Source organism: Hydra viridissima, unplaced genomic scaffold, assembly GCF_058129835.1.
Source record: "Hydra viridissima isolate aposymbiotic clone 2 unplaced genomic scaffold, HvirCarnegie_v1 scaffold_9, whole genome shotgun sequence".
Classification (NCBI taxonomy): domain Eukaryota; kingdom Metazoa; phylum Cnidaria; class Hydrozoa; order Anthoathecata; family Hydridae; genus Hydra; species Hydra viridissima.
The window spans coordinates 8,147,402-8,167,837 of NW_028324308.1; the positions used below are offsets into that span (position 1 = coordinate 8,147,402).

Sequence of the window (20,436 nt, forward strand, 5' to 3'; positions counted from 1 at the left end):
TGAAACAATGACATTACTTTTATTAAATTTTTGACTGACATGATTATAGGTAAAGCTGATACAAAAAATATTCAAATTGATAAAGATGTCAGCCAATCAACTATGCTTGATTTCTCTCTTTCCAACCACTTGCAATTGAGTTGAATGTTTTCAAGACTCTGCTTTATGACTCGTTCAGCAGACTCAACTTTATGTTCATCGAAAAAATCCTGATAAAAAAAAAAGTAATTTTTAAATCCAATTTAAATAATAAAAAATTTTAAATATAAAATTATCCCAAATGAACAGAAATTTTTTTTGCAGATACAAATATGAACGACCTTTACATCCTTGAATTCTTCTTGAGTGGCAAAGTTTTTGGTGGAGCTCTAAAATTAAATTGATTGAAAATAAATAATGTTAAAACATTTTTAAAACTAGCATTCAATTTCCTGCAATCTTTCAAAATTTTTAGACTTTAAAAAAAAATATTGCAACTGTATTAAATTTTTCAAAAAAAATTTAGAATAAACTTCTAAATTTTTAGGCTTAAAAAAAAATATATTACAAATTTACTAAATTTTTTAAAAAGAATAAACTTCTAAATTTTCAGGCTTTAAAAAAATATATTAAAACTTTACCAAAGTTTTTTAAAAGAATGAACTTAAAAATTTTTAGGTTTTAAAAAAATTTAGTAAAACTTTTCTTTTTAAATAAGGTAATTTTTACTGCAATTTATTCAAAAAAAAAAAAACGGTGGTTTTTTAAAAAACAAAATTTGAATTGCTTTTACTGATGAACTTTCGTGTGTTTAATTTTTTTTTACTAAACTCTTTAATACTGGTTTTTATAGAAAATATTTATGGATGTTTTAAGAATGAAAGTTTTTTAAGGATGAAAGAGAAAAACATGTAAGAGAAAAACAGTGGCAAATTTAATGGATAAAAAAATTGAAAAAACGTTTAAGCATTTTTATTTTTTCAAAATTTTCATTAAATGTAAATAAAAGCGAAATTAAAAGTACTCACACTAACAAGTCGTGACAAAAGAAAACCACCAGTATATCTTTGTGAGAACTCGCTCCAGTGCTTCTTTGAGAACTCCCATGTCAATTTACGACCAACCAAACTACAAAAAGTTATTCGTTTAAAACCTATTTTTCTTTCTTTAGATTAACTTTAAAAATCTGAGTAAAATTATAGCTCTAAGATATTAATATGTTAACTGCAAGAAATCATAAAAAATAGTAAGAAAAAATATTAAGGATAAATGAAATATGAAAATACTTGTGGTAAACATGAGTTTCATAAAAATGAATAGTGTTCAAATGTTCACAGGGAAAAGAATAAATAAAGGCAATTTGCATTAATTGTACCTTCAAAACTCCATTTACAGAGAATCAAATCTATTCTTTGAAATAAATATGTACCACTGATAATTAGCCAGAATCATGCTGTAGTAAACACATAAACTTATATTATTGCTAAAACAAAAGTCTAATCAAATAACCTTCCAGTGCAACTTGCCATAACAAATACAGTATCCTGAGAGCGCACTTCATCCTATAAAAAATAAGATTTATTTATAGAGACAAATTATCTTTAACTTTTAGAAAAAACAAAACACATATTTGAAACATTCTCAAGATGTTTTAAGAATGTTTAAAAATCTTAGGAGTGATTAAAAATAAGCTTCTATTTTTCAAAAAGAAAAAAAAAAGAAGTTAAAATTGAAAAAAGTAATGATATATGATCTTGATCATATTTTAACAAGTAAAAGTTAACCATATCTTTTACACAATAAAAGTAAACAAATCTTTTACACAATCAAAAAGAAAACAAATACTGCTAATGAAAATAAAAAAGCAGATTTTTTTAATAATAATTAGAATTTTAGAAAATTTTGAAAGATTTCATTAACTTCAGGTTGTTTTTTTTATTACATTTAAATTATATTAATAGTTTAACCCATATTTTAAATCATTTCTAGTCAGTGTCTTTGCAAGACGCTTTGAACTTTTTCCTATGAAATTAAATATTAAACTACTTCCAGTTGTTGGTTGATTTTAAACGCCCTTTAGTTATGTATGTTATGTTGTCAGACATCCTGTAGTCATGTATGCTATGTTGTCATGTCATCAAGCTCTTTTCATAAGTTTCTAATTTTGAGTTACTGCAACAAATTGATTTTTTGGGCAAAAAAGAAAAGCTTTAATTGATTTTGCTGATAACCTCAAAAACATATTATCTCTGCAGCATACATCATTTGATCCTTCTTACAGGCAATTTACTGAGCATTTAAGTTTTAACTTAGATTAATTAGACTACAAAACATAGCACCACTGATCAGCTGTTCAATTTTTTGTAGGGGAGAGCAGGGTTGGTTGTCACACTTTTTACATTTTAGACTGCTCAGCTTTTATTTTTCATCAAATCAATTCCAAAGTTTTCACAAAAGTAGTTTAACTATTTCTGGTAACTATTAGAATATTTTTATGACATTGAGTGAAATTTTTTTTGCTGTAAAATCATTTATCAAAGACCTCTTCCATGTGACAACCAACCCCAGCCAGGGGGTTGGTTGTCACATACTATGGGGCTGTTTGTCACATTTCTTGGTATGTTTTGATTATATTTAAAACTGATACCAATAAATTTTGTTTATATAATACCAAGAATAAATCTGAATATTTTGGGGAAAAAAAAAGGCTATATACTGAAAAAAAGAAAATACTATATACCAAAAAATGTTTTTTTTTTTTAAATATAAACATAAACAGATATATATATATATATATATATATATATATATATATATATATATATATATATATATATATATATATATATATATATATATAATATAACTCATATATTCTTCATATATTCTGAATTTGTTTGTGGCAAAATTTGACTTTATCAATTTTTTTTTACTTCCATTTATAAATGATTTATGATCTTTATTAATATTTTTTTTAACTAGTTTTCTTCTTTTTATAATTAGCAAGACTTTCTTAGACTGGTGAGTTAGTAAGAATAATAGATGAACGTTTTTTCCGACCTTTTTTTGATGCTAACCTGCTTTAGGCAGAGACCTAATACTCTCAGGTAGTATGATTGAATTTTTTAAAACTAATGGAGTGATTGGGTCCTCATCAGAGGTTTTATTTGATACAATTGGATCTTCTATTACTATGTTTACTTGATTATCTGGTATCTGAATAGATTCTTTAAATCTTTTATTTACTGGCTCTGGTTCATTGAATAAGGTTCACAGTTTTTTTTATTTAAATCAACCTGTAAACAAGGTGGGTCAGGGCAATCAGTTACATAATTAGGACAATAATCAATTTCAATAAAAATATCAGGATTTAATGGGAAAATACCTGTTGCAGCAAAATCACTTAAAACATTGTGGGGAGATAGAGCCTTCGGAAATGCAATGTTTACTATTTTTGGAATATATATTGTCTCGGTTTTTCCAGGATTCATTACCAACCATGAAATCATAGCAGTATTTATATAACTTTTGAGGGGACCGTAAACTGCTCTGTCCAAGAGCTGCAACTTATGTGTGCAATGTGATGGAAAGGTAAGCTTTACTATTCCATTTTTTTTTGCCACATCTAAACCTTCATGATTGTCAAGCAACAATAAACAAGGGTTTTCTTTACTTAAATATAATTAAATTTCAAAGACATATAAAACTATAATTTAAAAAAAAAAACTTATTAGATATACTGTGGTGTGACCTAACAAAGTCCTATGCTTTAAGAAAGTCCTAATTTAAGAAATGACAAATTTCGTATATATAAAAGAAACATTTGCGGAAAATACCATTGTTGTTTTAACTAGATATCTAGTTAGATAAAATAACTAAATTTTTTTTTTCTAAAATGTTTATTTTATGTATACGAAATTTGTCATTTCTTAAATTAAGACTTTCTTAAAGCATAGGACTTTACATCACAGTATATCTAATAAATTATTTTTTTTTAATTATAGTTTTATATCTCTGAAATTTAAGTGTACCTAAGATTTGTTATATCATTAACTACAATAAAAAGTTCAATGTTTTAAAATTTATTTATGAACCAAAAAATTTTAAATTTATTTAAGAGCTATCATTTTTTATAGTTAATGAAAAATCATAAGAAGTCATTTTTAAAAAAAAAGATGTTTAATAAAAATGGTACTACAACACTATATCTGTATTATATTATTCATATTCAAAGAATTACCAGTAATTTACCAGTATACCAGTATTTCAAGTTTTATTTGCAGATTTACCAGTAAATGAAAAGGTTGGTAAATTTAAAATTCCTAAACATAACCCATCTTTCTACTGTATCTATGGACAGATCAAGCTGCAAATTACAAACAATTTTCTGGTGCAAAAAGAATTTACTAATCCAAACAGTGGCAAGTTTTTCCAGGTCTTCCTTTTTTATGTTAAACATTTGTTCACAAAATTTATATTTACAACAGTTCAGGAAAATCTTTCTAGAGTTATTAATGATTCTTTGAAAAAATGCATTAAAATATAAAAATAAAAAAAAAAGAGCTAAAGAAACAAAAAAATAGGATTGTATACAACACTTAGAGAACCACTTTTCAGTGACTGATAGATCGAGGCCACATAAGTGCTGTAAAGATTAATTCCATTGGTCTGTAGAAAACTGGTTAAAAGTTATTTTCACTTTTACCATCAGCAACTCTTTTTTATGAGAATACCCAAACTGGGAAATTTCAAGACTGATCAACTGCTCACATAGCAAAATTGATTTCTCACTGGTTCAATGAGAACAATTTAACAGTTATATGGTATGCAAGATCATCTGATCTCGATCCTATTGAAAATATCTGGTCCTGGATGGACAAAAGAAAATGGTAACCATCCATTTTACATCAGTTAAGGACTTCAGGAGAAGCTCAAGAAAATTTGGTTGAACATCCAAACCAATTTAATCATGAAGCTTAATCTATAGCTAAATGCATCAGAGCATGATACAAAGCTGAAAAAGGCTTTAAATACTAACATTTGTATCACATCTACTTTTAATTGCTATTTTAAAATATTATGCATTACTTTTTTTTTCTTTTTAAAAAAATCTGTTTTTCTTTTAAAAAAATTAGCATAATTAGTAAAAAACTGATGGTGCAGCAGGAGAAGTTCTGATATTCAACATTCCAATAGGACAAAGAAAAAAAATTGGACTAAGAAAAAAATATCAAACTATTGGAATGATATATGTTTTGGACTTTGACTATCAGACTGGCAACATTAGACTTCTGATATTTAATAGATAAGTAAAAACTATTAGAAAAAAAAACAATTATCAGACATTGACTATCAGACCATCCAAATTTTGTATTTCAGTCTTCCTTATTTTTATATATGTAATAAATTAATTTTTGTAAACAACTGCAAATTTAAAATGCAACAACATTTAAATGCTTCTGGATTTGTTCCACAGCAAATTCAAGAGGGGGCAGGAGGCACATGATGGGGTAGACAAGTGATCTCAGTATTTTGATATGGTGATTGAGGTATTTTTTCCCACTACCATACTTAGCATACCTAATGTATTGTACTTACCTACAGAACCACTACAGTAACAGTTATATTATGTTTATTTTTTTCACTTGTTTATATTCAATATTGCCAGTAACCATATTCATTTGCTTACTGCACTAATTTTTTTATGTTCAAAAAATAAATTCTTTAAAAAATTGAAAAACCTAGCAAAAAGAGTGATTTTTTTCAAAACAGACAAAATAATTTAAAAGGCTTTTGATATTTCTTTTGTGAGATATTGGATGATCAGACTATGGACTATTGGACCAGATTTTTTTAACTATCAGACTATTGGAAATTGATTATCAGACAGATGAATTTAGAAAACTATAAGATTATCTGATATCAGATTTAAAAAAAAAAAAGTTGTTCAGCTGTGGTAGTTGATGAAATAAAAAAAGAACTTAATTGAAATCGGTTCAAATGCAAATTAGTAAGAGCTATTATTTTTTTGTAAAAATATATGTGCATCTAAATATACCAGGAGCAACTGTATATAATCTCATTAAAAGAAAAATGGGCATTAAGGAAAAATTCAAAACTTAACTGTTGAACTCAGAAGTTGTGTATTTTTTTGTGGGGCAGAGAAGATTTGATGATGTTGTGGTACAACTCAATTTTTTTTTTTTTTTTTGCAGCTAATGAACATATAAAACTAATGAGCCTGATTAGATTTAGAGATGATTGGGTTTAATAAGCTCTTGTTTCTAAGTACTAACTTGCCAACAAAACTTCAAAAACTTTTGTGGATATTGTTAGGGTATAACACTGCTCTTGCCTAAAAGTTTTAAAAATTAAAATACTAAACAAAAAAAGGTCACAAAGAAAGCTCTAAAATTGCAAAAACACTTACAGAAAGACAAAAATTCAACACTTTTGTAATGAGATCAGGATCTTCTGTTGATCCAAGAGAATTAAGAATTCTATTTTTTTCCTCCATGAGTGTAGTGCTGCGATACAATAATAGCATTTTCTCCAGAGTTGTGTGATCCCCTACACTCATAACAATACTAAAAAAAAATATTTAAATTATACACATTTTTATGAGTATCAACCACAACAACTTCAAATATGTAATAAAAATAATCATTGATTTTAAACAGAAAAAAAAAGGAATGCATAAGTATCGTTGTAACTATGATCTCTTTTTTTACTTCTTAAATTGTTGATTGCAACTTTTCAGAAGATACTCAAAACTTGTTTTACTTTTAAATTACTTTCTCTCTTGTATTTAGCTTAAAAATCAAATATAGTTGTGAAGTTGAAGGCTTTGTGGTTAGAAACTTGTTAGAGTTGGCAAGAATGAGATTCATCATACAGAGAAACACTTTAATTTAATATCAAAAAGTTATACATTAGCAGATAAACTGCTAATTGTTGCGTATATTTTTTGTGAACATTTGAACAAGACTGGATTTTTCTCTGAAACCAGAAGTGACATTAATAACATTTACAAAGACAATAAATTCAAGAACTCCAATCAATAAAAAAGAATTACAAAGTGAGGAAACAGTCACTATTGTAGTCAACAGTCAAGAGGAGTTAAAAATTCAGTTACGTCCAAAATTAGCCACTGAATAAATAAAACAACAATTGTAACATAAATTATTGCTAAATTTAGTTCATGGTTCTATTAAATTTTGAAGGACCTAAGTAAATAAAAAATGAACATTATTTCAAATAAATAAAGCGTAATAGTTGGATACCTGTATACTGCTGAACGTAGATCAGCAGGTATAGATTGAATACCATCAACATGAGCAGAAAACCTTTTCAGACTTTCTTTTATTACTTCATCATCACCAGCTAATCCAAGTCGTTTTAACAAAAGGCTTCTTAGCATGGCAGTTAGATGATCTGAAAAAAAAAAGTCATAAAAGCATGATACAATGTAGTAGTAACATAAGACCAAATAATAATTAATTTTACACCACAGTTATTCTTACTTACACAATTTTATTAAGCTAACTTTTCACAAACCTTCTCCTTTTAAAGGAATCCAACCAAGAGATGATGCAACAGGTTTACATAGAGACACAACAAACTTCTTAAAAGAGCTAAAGCTGTTAGTATTCTGTATTAAAATGGAGAGCCTCTGAAGATTTCCACTTAAGTCTGCCCAGACAGTGTAATCTGTTTCTTCTTTGTAACCTGATAGTAAATCTAAAAAAGATGTAGTTGGAGAGACACCAGCCACAGCAAGAGCAAATAAATCATTTTCAAGACCAATGCGATCTACAGCAGGCAGAGATTTGATTGCTGGTATTAGAGCTCTGATCATTTCAGCTGAGTAATTGGTTCTATAAAATCCTGTCATACCAGGATTTAGCTTTATCCAATCTCCTGAGGATACATTATCCAAAAACAAAATCATTTCCGGGTCACTCATTAGAGTACTGGTTTCATGACTTGTTGGGTTTTTGCTTGTTATCAAATTTATAGGAACTGCCCACAGTTGATTAGTATGATCTAAAAAAAAAAATCTTATGTGAATGATTATGGTATCAAACTGCCTTCAATGTATATATTTAGTCTATAACTCAATGTGCATTCTATTCTTGATCAGATTATCTTTTATCAAATATTCATATTCTTTGATAAATAACTTTATCTAATAATCTTATCTTAAGTAAATGGTTAGTAGAATATGCTTTTTTTTGAACTTGCAAATGATATCAGGAGTTCTCTTAAGAAAAATATTTTTCATCTACCAAATTTTCACATATCTACCTACATTACATAGATCTGCAAAAACAATCTTTAAAAACAAAAAAAATAATATAACAGTTAAGTAGATCTGGTTTAGTACAACTCTTACATTTTAGTTATCCTGGGGAGAACAGTAAAAATCCAGGCAAAAAAAAGAATGACACTTTAAAAATACATTTAAAACACATTACTAAATTAATACAAGGCAAACAGCTCTTCATCTTTCCAATAACATTTTTTTAAATTTTTTTAAAAAAATATCTTATCAATTCTAATGCTACATGTTTATAAAATTTATGTTCATTTAAAATTACATCATGGTATTACAATGATAAAACTTTTATGAACTTGGGAGACCTCTAAATATTACCCAAGTGAAATTTTTTGTTTAGTATCATAGGGTCTTATTCAAACAATCTGGGGATTAAGACTGCATCGATGATAAAATTTTCTAAAATTAACTAGATATCCTAGGACACTCTAATATATGAAACAAACTTACATGTACAATAGGGTGGCCCTTATTTTTGAAGTTTTAAAATATCATTGTCTGACCCCTCAGATGAGTTCCAATATATAAAAAAATAATTCAGGCCAAATATGAGCAGGATTGAACAATATTTAGAGGTGGCTCAACTAAGCTTTAGTTTTGTGAGAATACCAAAATCGGCGAAAAAAAATTTCAGGTTCTTTTCAATAAATGATTTTGAATATTAAATGAATAAATATATTTCAATCAATAATTTGAACTAGATATCATGTTTCAATAATGTACTAATCTAAAAAATAATTAAATATAAAATTATAATAAATATAAAGGTAATAACGCATAAAAAAATGTTCTTCAATATATCTAAATAAGTAATTTATAATTTTCCTCAGTAATTTTATTAATTCATAATTTTCTTCAGTCATTTTTTTCAGTAAACAAAACTAAACATGTAATATAATTTAATATTAGCACCTATTGGGCATCTTATATAATATTTAAATAAATCTTGTGCTAGTTCTTTGTAGCCATCTTGTATTATAAATTTCTTCTTCTACTGTTGTTTGTTAATTAATCAAAATAAAATTTCTATTTAATAGTTATCAATAATCACAGATATTAGCAATCAGCAAAGGTTAGTATGTCAATTTAATTATAAAATATATTATGTTATATATATAATTATATGAGGGAGTCTGTATGACTGTAGATTTCGTTTTGTATTACTGCATGGCATGTCAATGGCATGTGTAATTTTGTAATTTGTTTATGCCAAAAATTGCATAGTTTAATATTATGTTATAATATTATGATGATTAGTATAAATCTGTTTGGCATTTTCAGATGGCATTGCGTTCACAAATTTATCTTGTTAGCCCTGCTGAAAGAATTGAAGGTAGTAAATTGCCATCAGGGAAGCAGGTTCTTGGTCACTTTCTACATCTCCACAATGTTTTGAAAGAGGATATTCGAAAGGCTGCAACCCACGCTATTGAGAAAGTTGAAGATTTCTGGTTTCGAGCTAAAATTCCAACCAGGCATCATCAAGATTCCATCAAAAAGCTTGAGCAATTATTCTTCGAGTGGAAAAGTCTAAAGAAAAACAAGAGCCGCAAGACCGAGACTCAACAAACAAATGAAACCGCATTTTCAGCCGCAATAGAAGAACTGTTCGACATTGCACATGCTGACGCCATGGAGCTAATTGAGAATCAAGAAGATAAGGTCTTTCTGGAATCTCAAAGAAAAAAGGGACGACCTGGCTGCATGGGCGGAATCGATAAGGTTCTGCTTCAACAACAAAAAAAGCAGAATGAGAGAAAGCAGATATTGCAAAAGAGAGTACATCGATCTCAACTTGATAAAAACACCTTGCTAGATAAAGCTGTGTTGGAGAGCAGCAGCGCTGATTCAGAAGAAAGTCAGTCTGAACCTGAAGATGAGGATCCAGTTCTAAGCACAAGTACTGTTACTCCTTCTTCTTCATCACGAAAGCGAGGACGCCAAAGTGTTGTTTCACCACAGCTGGCATCTATGCTTGATAGAAATAAAATGAGCGACAGGGCTGCTATGATGGTCATCGTTGAGGCTTCGAGGGCTCTTGGACAAGACGCTGAATCACTCGCTTTGAATAGATCAACCATCCAACGACTCCGTCGGAAACACCGACAGCAAATTGCCTCCGGAATCATTCAACATTTCAAGCCAAATACTGCTCTTACAGTACACTGGGATGGCAAGCTGATGCAAGATCTGACTGGAACAGAGAAGGTGGATAGGTTGCCCATTCTTGTCACAACAATGGGGAAGACAAAGCTTTTGGATATTCCAAAGATTTCTGCAGGTAATACATAATGGTATAATATATAATGGTATAATATATATGCCTACTTTTATTTTAGTTAAATGTTTTTATAAATTTCGAAATCATTTATTATTATGAAATGTGAATGTGAAATCATGTCAGACAAACTTTAATAAAGACTACTATAAATTACTTTTTAGGCACTGGACAAGACGAGGCCAAAGCAGTCTATGATGCTATCCGAAAATGGGAGCTGGAAAACTTTGTCCATGGTATGTGTTTCGATACAACCTCTTCCAACACCGGTCGGCTGTCTGGCGCTTGCGTTCTTCTCGAACAGCTACTAGGGCGGCCTCTACTGCACTTTGGTTGTCGACATCACATCATGGAACTGGTATTGGCTGCTGCTTTTTGTGTCTGTATGGGACCCAGTAAAGCTCCGGAAATACTCGTTTTCAAACGATTTCAAGCACAGTGGTCATCCTTTGACCAGGAAAGTTATGAAGATGCCTTTTCGGATGATGCTGCCTCAGCTGAACTCTCCGAAGTCAAACATGTAATCATTGTTTTCTGTGAACAGCAGCTGCAAGATCATCAGCCACGAGATGACTATCGCGAGCTGCTCAAACTGATGCTCATCTTTTTAGGAAGAAAGCCTACAGATTGGAAGAATTTTCGAGCGCCTGGGTCAATGCATCAAGCTCGATGGATGGCGAAAGCCATTTACAGTATAAAGGTTTGGCTGTTTCGATCACAATTTAAGCTGACCTTGCGAGAGTCTCGTGGCCTCCTACGTGTGAACATATTTCTTGCAAAGGTTTATATCACGTTCTGGTTTTTGGCGCCTCTGGCTTACAAAGCCGCTAGGAATGATCTACAACTTATTCAACAACTCCAGGCCTACCCTGATCAAGATATTGGTGCCGCAACATCACGCAAGCTTGCGGGCCATCTTTGGTACCTGTCAGAAGATTTGATCCTTTTCAGCCTCTTCAATCCAGAAGTGGATTTCACTACGAAACGCGAAATTGTTAAAAGATCATTAGAACAGGAAGGAGAAGAAGTACCTTTGAAACGTGTCGTGGTGGACTTAGCGACAGTACAACAAAAGACGCTTCCTGATTTTGTCTCAAAAAGAAGCAGAAACCTGTTTTCTATTCTGGGCATGCCAGATGGATTCCTGGCCGAAGATCCTGAATCATGGAACAGGAGAGATGACTTCAAGGTTGCAGAGGCAATCGTGAAATCCCAGGCAGTAACAAACGACCATGCAGAACGAGGAGTTGCCTTGATCCAAGATGCAACAAAGTCTGGCCGATTTAAGAGCGAAGAACAGCTGCAATATGCTCTGCAGGTTATCGAACAGAACCGGGCAAACTTTCCGAATGTGAAAAAATCCACCTTATTTCACAATTAACTAGTTCAACTAAGTGAAGATGTGTAACTTTGTGTATTCTATTGTTTCTGTGTTTGTCTCTGTAATTAAGAACTGTTTTTAGTAGTTAGAATTAATTTTCTGTATGAAACTGATGGCAAAATGTGCTGAATTCTGTCACAGACATCAAAAATTCGTATATGAGAAAACTTTGACGGCGTTGAGCCACCTCTAAATATTAATATTTTTTTATGAAACTTTACACATAATTTTTTTGTATGAAATGGAACCATTTAAAATGGTCAGACTTAACATTGCTCTTATTTAATTTTTTATCATCATATAAGGGCCACCCTAATGTACAAACATTTTTTCGTTTATTTCAAAATTTTGAAAAAAGACAAAGGAGACAACAAATTTGCAAAGAATTACCTGGTGAACCATCAGCCGTAAATTTTTTCTGGCTTATTTTAATAATCCTTGTAGACTGACTTTGTTCACTTGTTACAGTCAAAACTGGAAACCCCATCTGTTTAGTCCATGTGCTCATAACTTGCTTTACTGGCTTGGAACTTTTTTTTTCCAAGTGATCCCAGAGGTCATCTGAAAATATTTAAAACAGTACGATTTTAATAAATAAATTTGTGAAACTTTAATATAAAAACAATCATTAAAGTTAAAATAAAAATATAAATAAAGTTTAAACAATAACTAAAGTTTCAACTTACTTGTTCTACCATTTTTATATTTAAATGCATTTAGATAAGAGTTTAAGCCAGCTTTAAAATCATGCTCTCCCAAGTAAGCATGCAACATACGAATAATAGCAGCTCCTTTAGAATAAGATATTGCATCAAATATTTCATCAATCTCAGATGGGTGACCAACTTCCACCTCAATAGGATGGCTGTTATCAAGTGCATCAAGTGACTGTGCAGCAACAAACTCAGAGGCAACAAACTGTGTCCAGATTTTATAATCTGGACAGCAATAATCAACACACAAGTACTCAATCCATGATGCAAATCCTTCATTTAACCATAAATCAGTCCACCATTCCATAGTTGTGAGATTCCCAAACCATTGGTGAGCTATGGATTAACAAGCTGAGATAAAATATGATCCAATTAAAATGACTAAAGCATTATTATTTTAGAACAACACAGGTTAACTGAAACTTTAACTGAAAACTTAAATATTATCTCATCTAAAAACTTAATATAATTTTAAAAAAAAACTTATATAAAATAGAGTTAAGCCATATTGGTATCCATGTTTTCGAAAAAAAAAGTTACCAAGTTCATGTCCAACAACTAAAGCCACATACTGCTTTGATGCAGAGGAAGACTCAAATGGATCAACTAAAAGAGCTGATTCTCGATATGTTACTAGACCCCAATTTTCCATAGCACCAGCAGCAAAATCAGGGATTGCAATTAAATCCATTTTAGGTAAAGGGTAAGGAATTCCAAAGTACTTGTTGTAAAATGGCAATGTTTTTAAAGAGATCTAAATAAATATACAATAGTAGTAAAAAAAACCCAGTTTGTAACTTTGGAATTTATTCAAAGAAAAAGATTAAGTAAGGTACTAAAGTACTTTTTCTTAATTATAATTGATTTTTCATTACAATTTTTAAGAATTTAGTTCAACATTTAACAGAAATAGCACAGTCATAATAATACAACCATTATGTAACAGCTCCAGAGAAATGTGTTATTTTAATTTTTTTGGATTTTGGCATTTTACATTCATAAAGTAATTTAAATGACTTTAGTCACATTGACACTCATGGCATGCAGTCTACAAGAAAAATGAAATTTTTAAATATGATTTGTTTGCCAATTGGCAAACAAATCATATTTGTTTGTTAGTTTTCTTGTACTTTTCATTGATCAACAAGCTTTGAATAATTGTCTTGCTGATAGATTTATCTGAGTGGAATTTTTTCCTGGCATGTGATGATTAATTTCTGCAAAAAACTTATGAAATACTTGTAAAGAAGGCAAAATATAAGTAAAGAGGCAATGCTAAGGGTTGGCACTAGCTAACTAACAATAAGAACTATGATTGAAGTTGATGGGAACATTATTGAAGATGCATACTGGCTTAGTAGGGGTGATATCACCTACATAATTCCTAGACTGTAATCAAAAGTTCAACATGGTTTTTCCATTGAATGAATAAATTTCACCTTTGTACCATATTCAAAAACAGAAGACATATTCAGACAGCAAAATAATGTAAATGAGTATGAGGTGAATGTGGACATAAAACTTGTGGTCTCATAGATAACTTTAGAAGACATACATGAGTACCTGGGAATTGGCTAGAAATTGAAAGTCAAATACCAGAGTATAAGGAAGAAAATAGATATACAAAAAGCACGGCAATATAAACCTCTTGCTAAACAAAGAGGTGAAAGAGAGACAATATGTAACATTAAGTCAGGTGATCCTGATTCAGTGAAGCAGCCTAATGAGGAAATTGAAGTCAGTAGAACTTTAGAGCAGTTTGGCATGAACATAAATCACTAAAATAGGCGCACTACTAGCCTAAGTGATTGTATCCTACCACAATACACAATGCAACATAGAAAGGGCTAAAGACCCTAGGAAACAATGCCAACATTTTTGGAGCCAAGAAATTACACTCAATAAATTTTTTGCTAATTATTTTCTGTTAAACCATTTTACTTAACTTTTTATATATGAAAGTTTAAACTTGTTTTCTCACTAATAGGTTAATTTACTAATTTAAAATCATTTTTGATAATGAATAATTCAATATGCAAAAAAAATCCATGATTTTAAAAATTGCATCAAAAAAATGAGTTGTCCACTAAAGTATTTGAATTTATTTTCTTGATATCTTTTTAAGTATTGTGTAAAGAATCTAAAGAATCTATGCATGATGGTAAACTTGCTTGTCGAACCTATTGAATTTTAGACAATAAATAAAATAATGTATAAAATTGACCGCAAAAAAAAAAAAAAAAAAAAAAAAAAAGAACAGTAACAAAATTGTTTATTATTTTTGTATAAACTAGATGATCAAACTGATAAGTAAAATTGACAATAGCTAATAAATACATTTTCTTCCTAGAAATAAAATAAATTATAGTTTTTCAGCAAATTGGCATTAAGAAAACATGTTGCTAATGTGGCTGACAGATAATGAAAATGTAAGACTACCAGTGAAATTAATCACAGTATCATTGATGTGAAGAAAAATAGATTCATTTTGGCAGCTAAACTAGCTTTTAATGTTCAAAAAGACAAAACATCACAGTGATCCTCAGACAATCCAAAATTACATCAGAAAACAAGGTTAAAGAGGTAGAGTAGTTCAAAAAAAACCTTTTTTAACTACTAAACAAATGAAATGTTGATTGGAGTTTGCAAATAAGTACAAAAAAAAACCCCAATATCATTGAGAAAAAATCTTAAAATCATGGAAAAAATTTTGTGGTCAGATGAGTCAAAATACAACTTTGTCTCATTGAAAGTGCTGCAAAAAGAAGAAGAAGCTTATAAATTGAGTTGTTTGTAAGGTACTGTAAAGCATGTAGAAGGAAATGTGATGGTTTGGGTTAGTATGAGTTGTAAAGGAATGGAACTATTGACATTTATTGATGACAAAATAAATGCAACCATCAACTAAATGCTTATTCCATAAATTCTTATGCTAATTTGCAACCATCTATTAAAAAATTAAGAATAGGAATTGACTTAATATTCCAGAATAATAAAAACCCAAAACATTCTACTAAGGAAACAAAGCTATACTTTGATGCAAACAACCTCAATGTTTCAGAATGGCCATTTAAAGTCTCGATTTGAACTCAGTAGAACATTTGTGGTATTTTTTGACAGAAAAACTGGCAACTGAACATATAGACATAAAGACAACTTGAGAAAAATTATGATAAGTGCATGATATAGTATGACAACAGAAGAGATTCAAAATTTGGTTAACTTAATGCCAAATTATCTAGCTGAGATTATCAAAGCCAAAGAAGGCCACACCCAATACTAACTTTTATGAAATTTGGTCAACTTGAGATTTTTTTTTTGAAATGTGGGATATTTTTTTTGCATGCTATGTACTCTTTACTTTTTAGTATTGCAAAGTGAAAGATGGGGATAAAAGAAGGATACAAAAGAAGGACATTTTATGCCAAGTATCAAGATTGCTCCTTGAAGACTAGTGGTTCTACATAGATAACTCTCTAGAGTATTGTTGTGAGAAAACAGGTGTTGATAAGACAGCTGTAAAAAAAACTGTTTAAACACAATTTTTCAACACAAATCCAATATTTTTTAATTTTAAATTTTAAAACATTTAAAACTTATGGGTTGCACAAACAGGTTCAAAATATATATGCCAAAGTTAATCATTTCGAACATCAGTCAAATCCATCCTAAGGTTTAAACATTACCAATACCTCAAGTGCAAAATTTCCTTGATCTGATTTTCCAACTGGAGTAAAAACGCGTACTTTAACTCCATCCTCAGTTTTGCCCTCTACAAAGTCAAACTCACCAATAATAAAAGCAACTAGGTATGTTGACATAATTGGTGTTCGATTAAAAGTGACAACTTGTAAAGAATCATTGGTTTCATCAGTTTTCTGCTCATAAATATCCTAAAAATAAAAAAACATTTGTTATATTATTAACATAACTCTCTAATAACCTTGCTACAAACATAACTATTACAAACTGATTAGTATGAACACTAATCATTAGTCTGACACTTTAGTCATTAAATGCATCAGATCTCTTAAGATCTCTTACCATATTTGAAAGTACAACTTTATCTTTAGGTGCAGTTATTGTGATATCAAATGTTGCTTTACATGCTGGTTCATCCCAACAAGGAAAAGCTTGTCTTGCATCAGTTGGCTATACAAAGTAATTTCAAAAAAATTTAACACTACACAAAACAATATCAAGACTAATGAAGTTAAAAAGAAATATTTTCATAATTCATTGGTTGTCAAATTTGATCAGACTTCATTGCACAACTTGAATTTGTCTTAAAACAGGTGACCAAAAAAATATTGTATATTTTATTAGATTCTTAGGATAATATTTTTTAATTTTGTGATTAGACCCAGTTGCCACCACTCCTCAAGTTTTTTACAGTTTCAGTTAAATTGACCAGTTTCAGTTTGATTGTTCAGTTCCAGTCTGATTGTTCAGTTTCAATTTGATTTATCAGTTTTACTGATCTGAAAATTTGGTATTTTTGGTTTCAGTCATTCACTATTCAATTGTGTTACATTTGAAATCTCATAATTAAAAAAAAATCTTATTAAGAGCAAAAAAGTCCTCTGTCAGAAGCTTCAATAGTAGGCCTTACTTTCTTTTTTTTTTTTTTTGCCAAAATGGTTTTTTTTTTTGCTTTTAATTATAATTAATATTGGAAAATGATTTTAATAATAAATTTTTTACCAAAAAATTTTAAGTCATAAGCTTCAAGTAAATATAATGAAATCAGTGAATTAGTAATAAATAGCAATAACATATGGAGGTGAGATTTATTATAATGTTAGGTACTATAATGGTTTACTTAGTAAAGTATTAATAACATAACATTTTTGGATGTAGCAGTCAATTCAAAAGTCATGACTTATGGTGTTGCATCAATTTTTAAGTAGTTTTTAAGTTTCGAAACAATTTTCAAGATTATTGTTAACTTATTTAATGATTAAAATTTAACTGCTTAACTTTTAAAAAACTCATTCAGTTTGCTTTGTTCAATTATAGTTGGAATAGAAGGTCCATAATTTTTTTATCAAATCTACTTGTCGTGAAAATATTCAGAGTGAAGTAGTATTGAGAATAACAAAAATACTACACTTACTTCAAATTGAGTGACAGCACAATATTTTTCTTCACCCAACTTTGATGTATACTTGCTTCTGTAAAATCCTTTCATCTGATCATTTATTACTCCAATAAATGAAATAGAAAGACTTCCAGAACCAACGGGTAACTCTTGTGGAAAATGTAAAATTACAGTCTCATCCTCTGTATTGTAAACAATATCATTGCTAGGGACTACTAAAATAAAATATAAATTGATGCATAAACAATGATTTTAACACAAAGAACATTCATAATAATATTTTAAAAAAGAAAACCTAAAACTTAAAACAAATATGCACCTAAATTCTCTGACTGGAATGTTGCTGAAGACAACTTGATGTCAACACTATTTAGAGTGATCTTTTGTGTCCCTCTAATTACCTAAATACATACATAAATACATACATACATACATACATACATACATACATACATACATACATACATACATACATACATACATACATACATACATACATACATACATACATACATACATACATACATACATACATACATACATACATATACATACATATACACATATTAATAAAAGATAAACTAATATAGTATTAAAAATAAACTAATAAACTATAGAATCAATTTTACAATGCATTTCTTAAAACATAATGAAGGCAGGTTTTAAAATTTTATACCTCAACTTCAATTATTTCATCTCCAACAAAATCAAAATTTTCAAGATCTGGTTTCAGAGATATTTTATAGTTTATTGGTTTGACAGCTCTTGACAATCTGCGGAAATCTTTTTTGACCATTCTATTGGGTGGTACTGCTATTTAACAAGCATAATGATTATTTATAAATTCATTGTACACATTTGTGTATGTGTGTTTATATATATAAACACATACATAAATGTGTGTGTTTACATATATAAATGTATGTGTGAGTGTGTTTGTGTGTGTGTGTGTGTGTGTGTGTGTGTGTGTGTGTGTGTGTGTGTGTGTGTGTGTGTGTGTGTGTGTGTGTGTGTGTGCGTGTGTGTGTGAAAGGAATCATCTATTCTAATTATATCGTAATATAAACAAGAGCAAAGCAGCTACATTAACAATAGTTATATAGAATACTCAGAACATAATTAGATTTATTGAAGGTGTCTGTTTCACGTATGAAAGTATTACGATTTAAGTGCATCTTTCAACACGTTGGGTACTTTTCTAGACGCAGACTCCTTTCAATTTTAAACGGAAGAGAAATTTTTTGAGCCTAATTGATCATTTTTCAATTAAGTACATTTACGAGTTTTAATCAGATATTTCTGAACTAGTTATTAGACATTTACAATTTATTTATTAGGTCGCTGAAGTAAAAGATCCTTGTATATAACGCTTACGTCTAAACGATCGTTCTCTATATGTAGGTACGTGCGTATCTGCGATTTTACGGCACCGATTTTAAAGATAAAATCTGTGATCATTTTTTCACCGCGTGCTTGAGGTAGGTGTCGTAAGGATGGATTTTTCTCGTCTTTTTTTAGAATTTTATATTGAGTTAGATAATACTTTAAAAGTAGAGTGTTTTAATTTTATTGCAATTTGTTTTTTTTTTTTGCAGTTCCAAACGTTTTTAGTGATTTCATTGCTATTGAAAACGTCATTCCTGTTCTGGAAGTGAATTGACATTGAAGGGATGATGGGTTTTTTTTCTAACTTTGGAATCAATTTTATAAATCTATTTTCTATATACCTGTCAAATTTCATTAAAAAATAATGACACGTTCATATTCTATTTTTGCACGCAGTAAAGGTACCAAATATTCTTCTATTGAAGAGGTTGGGGGGGGGGGTTATGAGCATTGTATATTTGACTTTTTATTCATTAAAAAATTGTTTTTTTTAGAAAAATGAAACTTTATTTAAAATATTGGAGATTTTTTAAAGTATTCAAAACATGGTTTACACACATAAAAAAAATTATATTCTGTTATTAGTTGAATAAAAATATAACCGAGGCAAAGTAATGCGCTAAAAAATAAACAATTTTTTTTTTTTTTTTTTTTTTTATACAACTTCAATAAATTTACACATCCGTTACATTAAAACTACATGACATCATATAATGCAACGTAAATAAAAAAAAAAAGAATATAACATAATATTACCACGTATAACATCATAATAAGAAGTGGTTTAGCAAGTAGAACACATCATAATAAAACGTGGTTTAACAAGCATATTTAAGTATAACGTAAAATAATAGAGTTTCTTATCATAAAGACTATCAGTATTTTTTAAAAATAATAGAATAAAAATAAGAAAAAGATAAAAAGACAAGAAATTTTCTTGTTACTTCAAATATATATATATGTTGTTGTAAAGGAAAACTCGTAGAAGTCTATGAAGACTTATCATGGAGTACCTTTTCAAATTGTTAAATAAAGTCTGTTTCATATTTATATATAGTCAAAATACAGTCAGTGATACACATAAATATTTCAGTATAGATTCTGTTGTTAAGTTTAATACATATCAATATAATTGTTGATATTAAGTACGAGGTGTTTTATTTTATTTTTTTAAGTTGGCAGGATTATTTAATACTTTAAGTTCTATATTTTTTTGATGTTGTTCAATGAAGTTCTATTACAAAACCACCGTTAGTCGAA

The 20,436-nt window shown here is 29.3% G+C and overlaps 3 protein-coding genes across 3 annotated transcripts; 2 read left to right on the plus strand and 1 right to left on the minus strand.

Annotated features, from left to right (window-relative positions):
• Positions 1-19,187, minus strand: LOC145185164 (puromycin-sensitive aminopeptidase-like). The gene is made up of 15 exons (XM_090097852.1): positions 18,467-19,187; positions 18,110-18,191; positions 17,806-18,005; positions 16,734-16,841; positions 16,382-16,582; positions 13,230-13,443; positions 12,663-13,025; positions 12,367-12,537; positions 7,537-8,025; positions 7,263-7,413; positions 6,410-6,566; positions 1,489-1,541; positions 1,008-1,107; positions 321-368; positions 1-209 (listed from the first exon to the last, which is right to left on the minus strand). The coding sequence occupies exons 1-15, from the start codon at positions 18,584-18,586 to the stop codon at positions 72-74; spliced, it is 2,595 nt and encodes an 864-aa protein (XP_089953978.1). The 5' UTR covers positions 18,587-19,187; the 3' UTR covers positions 1-71.
• LOC145193432 (uncharacterized) lies at positions 9,284-10,711 on the plus strand. Its single transcript, XM_090097853.1, has 2 exons — positions 9,284-9,389; positions 9,599-10,711. The coding sequence occupies exon 2, from the start codon at positions 9,599-9,601 to the stop codon at positions 10,607-10,609; it is 1,011 nt and encodes a 336-aa protein (XP_089953979.1). The 5' UTR covers positions 9,284-9,389; the 3' UTR covers positions 10,610-10,711.
• LOC145180923 (uncharacterized) lies at positions 10,711-11,976 on the plus strand. Its single transcript, XM_080055890.2, has one exon. It carries the CDS (start codon positions 10,834-10,836, stop codon positions 11,974-11,976), a length of 1,143 nt encoding a protein of 380 aa, XP_079912016.2. The 5' UTR covers positions 10,711-10,833.
• Positions 19,188-20,436: the final 1,249 nt, after the last annotated feature.